The sequence below is a fragment of the Mustela erminea genome, chromosome 18 (genome assembly GCF_009829155.1).
Source record: "Mustela erminea isolate mMusErm1 chromosome 18, mMusErm1.Pri, whole genome shotgun sequence".
Classification (NCBI taxonomy): Eukaryota; Metazoa; Chordata; class Mammalia; order Carnivora; family Mustelidae; genus Mustela; species Mustela erminea.
Window position 1 is genome coordinate 37,588,198 of NC_045631.1, and position 10,395 is coordinate 37,598,592.

The window sequence follows — 10,395 nt, forward strand, 5'->3', positions numbered from 1 at the left end:
CAGTGGGTTGGGCTGCTGCCTTTGGCTCGGGTCATGATCCCAGGGTCCTGGGATCGAGCCCCACATCGGGCTCTCTGCTCAGCAGGGAGCCTGCTTCCTCCTCTCTCTCTGCCTGCCTCTCTGCCTACTTGTGATCTCTGTCTGTCGGATAAATAAATAAAATCTTAAAAAAAAAAAAAAAGAGAGAGGTTAGGCTTTGAAGCTTCATGACACTGGATTTCACACCAAAAGCTGGGCTGCCTGCCTGGTTCAGGCAGAAGACCGTGTGGCTCTTGATCTCAGGGTCATGAGTTCAAGTCCCATGTTACATATAGAGATTACTTAAATTTATTTAAGCAATTTAGTATTATTAAATATTTAAGTATTTATTATACTTAAATAATAAATAATAAAGAAGGAAACAAAACTTAAAAAAAAAGCAAAAGTAGGTAAGTGGGACTATATAAACTTGAACAGTCAACAGAGTGAAAAGGCAACCTATGAAATGGGAGAAAATACTTTCAAACTATGTCTCTGATAAGGGGTTCGTATCCAGAATATATAAAGGATTCTTACAACTCATACCAAAGATAACCTGATTTTTTAAATGGTTGAAGGATTTATGGGTGGCCCATTTGGTTGAGTGCCTGACTCTTGGTTTCCACTCAGGTTGTGATCTTGGGGTCGTGGGGTCAAGTCCCCCATTGGGCTCTGCCCTCAGTGTGGAGTCTGTTTGAGATTCTTTCCCCATCTCCCTCTGCCCACCCTCCTGCTTTTTCTCAAATAAATAAACAAATAAACAAACAAATCTTTAAAAACCTGAGTGGCACCAGGGTGGCTCAGTTGGTTAAACATCTGACTCTTGGTTTTAGCTCAGGTCCTTGCTCATGGGTATGGGATCGAGCCCCAGGTCAGGCTCCCTACTCAACAGGGAGTCTCCCTGGAGGTCTATTGCACAGTGATGGGGATATTACTGATGCTACTTACTGTATACTTAAAAATGGTTAAGGTAGGGGCGCCTGGGTGGCTCAGTGGGTTAAACCTCTGCCTTCGGCTCAGGTCATGATCTCAGGGTTCTGGGTTCGAGCCCCGCATCGGGCTCTCTGCTCAGCAGGGAGCCTGCTTCCCTTCCTCTCTCTCTCTGCCTGCCTCTCTGCCTACTCACGATCTCTGTCTGTCAAATAAATAAATAAAATCTTTTTAAAAAAATGTGGTTAAGGTAGATGGGGCACCTCGGTGGCTCAGTTGTTAAGCGCCTGCCTTCAGCTCAGGTCATGATCCCAGGGTCCTGCTCAGCGGGAAGCCTGCTTCTCCCTCTCCCACTCTCCCTGCTTGTGTTCCCTCTCTCTCTGTGTCTCTCTCTGTCAAATAAACAAAATCTTTTAAAAATGGTTAAGGTAGCAAATTCTATGTCATGCGTGCGCATGTGCATTTTTTCCTGCAATAAAGAAAAAAAAGAAAAGAGTAAAGAGTATGCATTGATCTGGTTGCCTCTATTTGGATCCTGGAGTCTCCTTTATGACTTGTATCTAGTCACTCTTATCTCCCCAAGCCTCAGTTTCCTCAACTGAAAAAACTGGAATTTTAGCACCTGGGTGGCTCAGTGGGTTAAGTGTCTGACTTCAGCGTAGGTCACGATTTCAGGATCCTGGGATCCTGGGATCCAGCCCCCTGTCGGCAGGCTCTGCACTCAGCAGGGAGTCTGCTTCCCCCTCTCCCTCTGCCCCTCCTCCCGCTCTTGCACTCTCTCTGTCTCTGTCTCTCTCTCATTCTCTCAAATAAATAAATAAAATCTTTTAAAAATGGAAATTTTTAAAAGATTTTTATTTATTTGACAGAGATCACAAGTAGGCAGAGAGAGAAGAGGAAGCAGGCTCCCCACTGAGCAAAGAGCCTGATGTGGGGCTCGATCCCAGGACCCCGGGATCATGACCTGAGCCGAAGGCAGAGGCTTTAACCCACTGAGCTACCCAGGTGCCCCTAAAAAAGCGGAATTTTAATAATAGTACCTGCCAGTGGATTGCTTTGAGGATTAAATGGAAGAATACATGAAAATGTAGAGAGTGGCACCTGCCACAAAGGGTTCAGGAAGCATTAGCTGTTATTTTAATATTACTGCAACTTCTTAAGACTGTCTTTGTTCTTCTCTCATTAATCTAAGTGTAAAGTAGTATCACTTAACTCCAAAGAGGTTTTTTTTAAATAAGCAGCAATTTTTTATTGTTTTTCTTTGTATTTCATATGCGTAGTGTTAATTTAATAAAAAGCCCTGCTTCATTCAAAGACTTTACATCTTTCATTTATTTATATTTCCCTCTTATCTCTATGCTCACCTCCCATTCTCCTATCCACCATCTTTTGTTAATATGTTTCCCTGGCAAAGTAGGTATTTTTTAAAAAAATATATGCATTTAAGCTTTATTTAAATGTGATTGGGTCATTTATCTCATTCTGTGACCTTTTTTGTGTTGAGCCTGTTTTTCTTTTTTTTTTTTTTAAGATTAAATTTACATGCATTGAAATGCTCAAATCTTTTTTTAAAAATATTTTATTTATTTATTTGACAGACAGAGATCACAAGTAGGCAGAAAAGCAAGCAGAGCGGGTGGGGGAGCCGCAGGCTCCCCGCTGAGCAGAGAGCCGATGCGGGGCTCAATCCCAGAACCCTGAGATCATGATCTGAGCCAAAGGCAGAGGCTTAACCCACTGAGCCACCCAGGCACTCCATCAAATCTTTTTTTTTTTTTAAAGATGTATTTATTTATTTTAGAAAGAGAGCACACATGCACACAGAGGGTGGGGCACATGGAGGGTGGGGCAGAGGGAGAGAGAGGATCTCAGGCAGATGCTTGTGTTCCCTCTCTCTCTGAAATAAATAAATAAAATCTTTAAATAAAAACTAAGTAAATTTGAAAAATAAAATTTCTCTTTTGTTAAAAAAAAAAATACCCCCAAAACAAAAAACCAGAGGAAGCTCTATGGACATTCGCCATCCTCTGCCCTAGTGTTCAGCCAATTCCTGGTTACGAAAGTATTCTAACCTAATCTTTCTTGCTACTGATGAACTTGGCCTCCTTAGTCTGTTTATTTAAATCAAGAAGGAATGGGAAGGCGTGTCAGGCTTCCACAATCTCACATTGGACTGTTTTCTCTTCCAGCCCTTAGCCTCCATAGAAACGTGCCCAGCTCCTACCACCCAGGTCTCAGACTCCCCAGAGCCTCTGCCTGGTGGGAGCGGGACAACCAGCTCTGGCTGTGGTAGCCCCGAGATGGACAAGGTGGTCTTTAAATACAAGGAGCATCACTTCCCGCAAGACCTCATCCAGGGGAAAATATCCAAAATTTGCCTTCCAGCAAAATCCCAGAGCTTCTCACGAAGTCTGAAGCCAAGCTGGCCGGCGCTGGAGAATGAGACTCAGAAGCAGCCCCTGCTGTCGGAGCTCTTCACCAAGGTCCCACTTCGGGAGAAGCTCTCCCTGTTCCCAGCTTGCGGCAGCCCAAAGCTGGGGCGGAGTCACAAGTCACGTGAGTGCCAGCCCAGCCAGGCGGGTGCCAAGAGCTTAGGGGTTCCCAACAGGACCAGTCCTTGTCTTTGAGGAGCGCCCAGTCTGGGGTGGTGGTCGGGGAATGCGGCCTTAGGAAGACACCCCCTTCCCTGCCTGGTGGGGGAGATATCATTCACATTCTTAGGGAGTCTCTGGTCTTAATGAAATTACAAAAATAGGTAAAAATAAACTGCTTTTGGCAAGCTCCCTGTCTGACGATTCCTGATTGCTGGTTGTCATTGAGGTGAGGAGCATTTGGCTGAGTCGGAATCAGCGGAAGGGCACGAAGTAGGGAAACAGGGAAGAGAAGCTTCTGGCAGGAGAGGAGCAGAGGCTGATTCTGATTCAGGAACTTGAGCTAGCTTGAAGCCAGGGAACCCCGGCGGGAGGCGAGGCGGCCTCCGCAGGCCATGTGCGCCTCGCCCAGCCTTACAAATGGGTGATGCCAATGATTTTGCCTTTCCAGAAAACCGCTGCCTGCCCTGGGAGTGCTGCTTCAGCAGCCGAAGCTCTGGCGAGAAGAGGCAGCTGCGTCTGTCCTCGCTCCTGCTCCTGCACAGTCCTCCCAGCCACGAAATGACCCTCAGCGACCTGCTGGTGGTCGCCACCCCAGCCCGACTGGATCCGAGGCCTGGCAGGAGCTACAGCAGCACCGCAAGAGACCCGTGTCAGGAAGCCTACAGCCGCAACCTGGTCTCTGGCCAAAAAGGATGTGAGAGGGACTAGGTGGGTCCACCTGTATTCCCTTCATGGGCTTGTCTCCCTGGCAAGCACCGCAGGTGTGTATTTCTGGAACGTCAGGGAAGTAGGAGGGTGCCTGGATTGATAAAAGACATCCAGGTAAGTAAACAGTTCAGACGGACCTCAATCAAAATGTGCCCCCCCCAGCCCCTTGCAATATGTGATTCTGCTATGACCTCCCTCCCTCCCTCCTACTAAAGCAGACTGTGACCGCCAGTTTGACCCAGCCCCCTTGTGACTGGTAGCTCACGCAGCAGGAGGGCAAACAGGTAAACATCAGCCCCGTAGACATCACTTTGGGTGCTTGTAAAAATGCATACGTCTACAGCCTGCTTCCGGAAATTCTGATTCAGTAGGTCCTGGGGGAGTCCAGGAATCTGCATTTGAGGAGGGCTTCCCCATGATTCTGATGCCCTTCTCACCACTGTCAGAGAAAAACTGGGCCTGGTGTTTCCCAAACTTCCCTGACAGTATGAATCACGGTGGCGGGGGAGGTGCTTGTTAAGCCTACAGTTTTCTGGGTCACACCCCCTGAAAGTTCTGATGCAAGAGGCTTGAGATGAAGCCCTGGGAATCTGTCTCTCGAATAAGCATCTCAGGTGTGGTACGGAGGACTGTCCTGCATCTAGACCCAGGCCTGGGCAGAGGAACTTGTGACAGCCAGGCCTGACCTATTGGCCTGCCCTTAGGGAGCTCAAACCCACCCCTACTATCTTCGATTTGTAATCTTCCAGTACTAAAATTTAAAAAAAAATTTTTTTTGAAGATTTATTTATTTTAGTGAGAAAGAGAGTTAAAAACTAGAGTCGAAGGCTTACCAGACTGTGCCACCTAGTTGTCCCCATACTGGCACTTAAGGGATTGGTGACCCAACACCAGGTTTGGGTCATAGTGAGTTAGAAATGAGCTTCTCACTTACTTGAACCCCTGACATCAGGTGTCCTTCTTTTTCAGATGGAATTTTTTCTTTCTTTTTTTTTTTTTAAAGACTTTATTTATTTATTTGACAGACAGAGATCACAAGTAGGCAGAGAGACAGGCAGTGAGAGAAGGGGAAACAGGCTCCCCGCCGAGCAGAGAGCCTGATGTGGGGCTCGATCCCAGGACCCTGGGACCATGACCTGGGCCAAAGGCAGAGGACTTAACCCACTGAGCCACCCAGGCACCCCTCTATTTTTTTTTTCTTTTTAACTTACTTTGTTTAAATTCAGTTGGTTGACATAGAGTGTATCGTCAGTGTCAGATGTGGAGGTCAGTTACTCATCTGTTGCATACAATACCCAGTGCTCATTATATCGTGTCTGTGTCATTCTTCAGCAAAGTCCAGCTTGGTTTCAGGCTCCCTGAGAGGCTCTGGGATTTTGTTGGCAGAGAAGTTTTTGATATTTTCTCCTAAGTGAGTAAAAGTAAGTTCAAAAGGAAAGATAAACAGGTAGCTAGTTCTGTAGGAGAGACTTGTTTCTCTGGCTCTAATTTCTCAGAGCAGTTTGTCACACGGAGTCTTCTGTTATAGACTTTTACTACCGTAGTGGACAGAGGCTGAAGGCAGTAACTTTTTAATGAATATTAATGATGGTAATAGTTACCCCTTTTTTGGGGAGCCTACCATAGAGGTGCCAGAACACTTCTACATATATTTTTAATCTAATTTCATTCCAATCACATTGTGCCCTTTAGAAAAGAAAAAAAAATGAGGCTCAAAAAACATTAACGTCTAACTTTTGGGAGATCCCATAGCTTGTTGGTGACAGAGCAAGGATTTGAGTCACATGGTTCTGATGCCCAAACCATACCATCTTTCTTTCCAATGGTGTTTGTAATAGTCTTCAGTTTGAGCTAAGGGCGTAGTAAATAGCTCTTCTATTTCTGCAGGTAGCCAGGAAGACCAGGCAGGCCCTCTTAGCATGTTGTATGGGGTCACCAGATCTCAGAGCTGGCCCTCTGCTCTTATGTCAAACGATGGTGTCTAAAAATCCCAATTAATCAGTCCACAAAGAACTGACACATACAAGGCAAACTCATAAAATCTGGTTATATACAGGGCAATGCCCGGCTATCGATGCATTGATGTACAAATGAAAGATGGCATAAGAATAGGGCTTTGGTGGGGCGCCTGGGTGGCTCAGTGGGTTAAGCCTCTGCCTTCAGCTCAGGTCATGATCCCAGGGTCCTGGGATCGAGCCCCACATCGGGCTCTCTGCTCGGCAGGGAGCCTGCTTCCTCCTCTCTCTCTGCCTGTCTCTCTGCCTACTTGTGATCTCTCTCCCTCTGTCAAATAAATAAATAAAATCTTTAAAAAAAAAAAAAAAAAAAAAAAGAATAGGGCTTTGGCATAAGGACTAATGATTGAACGAAAGAAAGAGGAAAGGTCCAAATTGTGGATCAGGGGCTCTCCCAGTTGCTGTAATACCTTCCACACATCAAGGAGAGGTGCCATGTCTCATGCAATCCTCAGGTCAATATTGTGAGGTTGACAAAAAGACATTATGATTTATCCTCAATTTGCAGAGGAAGAGAATCAGGGTTTGGGGGACAGTAAATGACTCCCCCAACCTCACAGAAGTGATGGGTTCTGGACAAAAGAACATGATGTTTCTTCCACCTTGCCCCATGTGAGGACAGGAGGCCTGACACATTCCTCCATGTTTTTCCTTAAATCACTATAATCTCATCTTCCTTCCTCTGGATCCACTTTCACAGTAGGTCGGTCAACGAGCCTCAGATTCCAGATCTGTCAACAACTGAGTTTTAGGGGATAAAGAGCGCATTTTGTAGATTTTAAGATGATTAAAAGCTTGCCAAAGCAGGATGCCTGGCACCCGAGTGAGTTGGCGGCACTGGTGAGGATGACCCACCAGCATGATGATGGTGGTGATGCCACGTTGATGGCGATGAGCCCAGCAGGGACTGAAGCAAGACGCACTTGCTTTCAGTGGACTAAAGGCTTTGCCTACCTTCTCTCAGTCCTCAAAGCAGCCCTGTGTGGTGAGTGCTGTTGTCATTCTCTTTTTTCAAAAGAGAAAGCCAAGGGTGAGAGAGGTTAAGTAACTTGCACAAGGGCATTGAGAGATCCTACACTCACGCACTTAACCGCTACCGCTTCTTGTCTCTGTCCAGCCATCTTGGCTGCTCTTGAATGGTCCATACCATAGCATCTGGCGCTAGAAGGATGCAGGAAGGTGAATGGTGCGTAGGTAAAATGAGTTTCTGGTGACTGTGGATGTGGATCTAGGAGTGTCTCCTGACCTACTAGACAGGATGGTGATAAAAGTTAATTGGCTTGAATATTCTAAAGGCCATTTTAAAGGAAATGCTAAGGAAAAATTCTTTTTTTTTTTTTCTTTTCAGAATCAGACTGGATCTCTGTCATTTTCCCCTCTTTCCATCTCTTACGCCCAGGAAATAATTTATCGTTTCTTAAAGTGTCTACAATGTCCATAGAGTCAACTGAAAGTTTTATTTCCTCGTCTAGATATCCTGGTCTTATAACGACTTTCCATTAACAGCATGGGGCCAACAGCTTTGTCTTCTGTGCCCTCCCAGTTAGCTTCCAGTGCTGTAGGACCATGACCTCTGAAACGTATTGGTTCTGCCCCAGGACACAGCCCAGTTGCCCCACCAGTAGCATTCCTATGGGTCCCTCAGATGGCCCCATCATCCAGAACACTCCCCGACCCCAACCCCAGATAGAGCAGTGTGAAAGGAGGAGTGTTTCAGAGAAGGACTCAAAGTTTCCAGGAATCCGAAGCCCTCAGTCTACCAACAGGTCTGCGTCACTTGGTTTTCGACCCCAAAGAGAAAAGACAGAGAAAGGGCGTGGCATGTTGGAGGATTCTGAGCCCTGAGTAAGGGAATTGGTGCAGATGTAACTTTACCAGGTACAGACCAGACCTCCTCCCACCTGAGCCACCTCAATGCCTAACACCTTCCTGCTACCTCCCTTACAGTCCACATCCACATCAATCTTTCTGATGAAGAAGTGAGGGGAGAGTTACCCAGCCTGCAGGTCTTTTTATATCAACTTGCAAGAATGATGCATCTTCCCCTGAAGTGTACACTAATAAAATAAATTGTCATGCTTGATGCTGGTGGGATGGTGAGCCTGATCCAGAGTAAGAATGGGAAGGGGGAAGCAGGAGAGAGAGTTCTCCTGAGCTCTCCTCATTAAGAAAGCTCCAAATTCGCCAAACACATGTTGGGAGAACTTGAAGAATTTCTTTGGATGAATGGTGAGCCTGGCCTTCCCTGTTGGGAGCCTGGTGTCTAGGGGACCCTTTTGGGAGCTCTGTGGTTGCCATGTGTCTGCCCAACATCAACCCTGGCTAGACTCCAGGCATAACATTTCGTTTTGCCATTTTGTTCATGCCATTTCATTTTGTTCATCCTCTACCCTCTCCAAGAATGTGATCTAAGACTTTGCCTCACTTGCTCTTTCGGAATTAGATCCCGGAAATGAGCTTTGGAGGAAAAGTACGGGGCAGGGGTGGAAGAAAGTTGATGTCTAAAGTCAAGAATCTGCTTCACAATGTTGACCCAGATTTGCTTTATGAAGTCCTGATGGGATGACTTTCTGTCAAGGATGTCAGGGGATTCTGGGATACTTGAAGCCCTCAGTACTCCTCAGTTATCCAAAGTAGTGGATGGAGTAGTGAATGGAGAAGCCATTTGTGTCCAGCTGTGAAGCACACATACACACAACACCTTAAGGCCTGGTTTTCAAGGACTCCTGGTGTAGACTTCTTCTTGTAAGTAAGTCAAGTCTCACCTGGATGGCAAAAAAAAGGAAGCCCTGATTACAACTAGGGAGACTACTAAAAAATTAACTGGGCCACCTGGCTGGCTCAGTTGGTGGAGCATGTGACTCTTGATCTTGGGTTTGTGAGTTTGAGCCCCATGTTGGGCATAGAGATGACTTTTAAAAAAAATTAACCCGGGGCACCTGGGTGGCTCAGTGGGTTAAGCCTCTGCCTTCGGCCCAGGTCATGATCCCAGGGTGCTGGAGAGCATCAGGCTCTCTGCTCAGCGGGGAGCCTGCTTCCTTTTCTCTCTCTGCCTGCTTCTCTACCTACTTGTGATCCCTGTCTGTCAAATGAATAAATAAAATCTTTTTTAAAAAAAGCTGTTAAAAAATTTAAAAATTAAAAAAAAATTAAAAAATTAACCCTCCATTTGCCAGCTCTTCACAATGCCATTTAGGAGCCTCCAAATGAAATGATTCGAGGCCAATTTTTCCATTGTCATTATCAGGTTGCCACAGATTATAGTCTGGACCACACAAAAGCTGTAAGACTTCCTGAAATGGGGTTTTCTAGAACCTCTGCTTCTCTCCCTTTTTCTCCCTAGTCACCACTGAACCAGCCAGTCAAGGTTCCTAAGCTGATTAAAAGAAAGTCTTTTAATAAGATGAAGTCAGAATTATTTGTCTTTCTAGGGGACAATTTGGTGTCAGCATCTTTGATCCTAGAAATAGGCTCAGCTTCATGGGCATGCCATCTGTGTAGTCCCAACAGGCTCCACCCTTAGAAGGGCCCTGTACTTGGTTAAATGCTCTGTTGTCACCCTCTTGAAATTCTGAGCATTTTTTGAACAAGGAGCCCCACATTTTCATTTTGTACCCACCACACTATGTAGCCAGTCCTGCTCAGAGACTTCAACAGGTCTGGGTTATCCAAAGAGAAGGCAAAATGGCAGCCCCCATGCACCTGTTCATCCTCAGGGCTAAGCGGAGCAACTGTCTGCTGAATGTTTGTGGGTGACCTTGCCCCCATGGAGTGTGCGTTGGAGTAAGACAGGTCCACAGACAGCTGGCCTGAGTTAAGTGCCACTAACTGTCATTAGTTGAGAAGGAAATGCCCTCGCACCAGCTGAGAGGATCAAATCCCCTTCTTCCGAGGAGGTGATATTTGAGATAGCAGGGAAAGAGAAATACAATCTTAAATTGTTTTAAAAAGATTCATTTGGGGGCGGGAGAGGGGTAGAAGGAGAGGGAGAAGAGAATCTCAAGCAGACTCCCCGCTGAGTGTGGAGCCCGGCGTGGGCCTCAATCCCACAACCCTGAGATCATGACTTGAGCGAAAACCAACAAGAGTCTGGTGCATAACGAACTGAGCCACCAAGGTGCCGCATGATA

The 10,395-nt window shown here is 46.1% G+C and overlaps 1 protein-coding gene across 3 annotated transcripts in view; it reads left to right on the plus strand.

Annotated features, from left to right (window-relative positions):
* Positions 1–5,211, plus strand: part of TTLL6 (tubulin tyrosine ligase like 6) — a 32,548-nt gene extending 27,337 nt beyond the window's left edge. For all 3 annotated transcript variants that reach the window (XM_032320397.1, XM_032320398.1, XM_032320400.1), the window contains 2 exons: positions 3,138–3,504; positions 3,991–5,211. In XM_032320397.1, coding sequence (XP_032176288.1) covers positions 3,138–3,504; positions 3,991–4,250 — 627 coding nt within the window. In that variant the 3' untranslated portion in view covers positions 4,251–5,211. The remainder of the gene's footprint in view (positions 1–3,137; positions 3,505–3,990) is intronic.
* Positions 5,212–10,395: the final 5,184 nt, after the last annotated feature.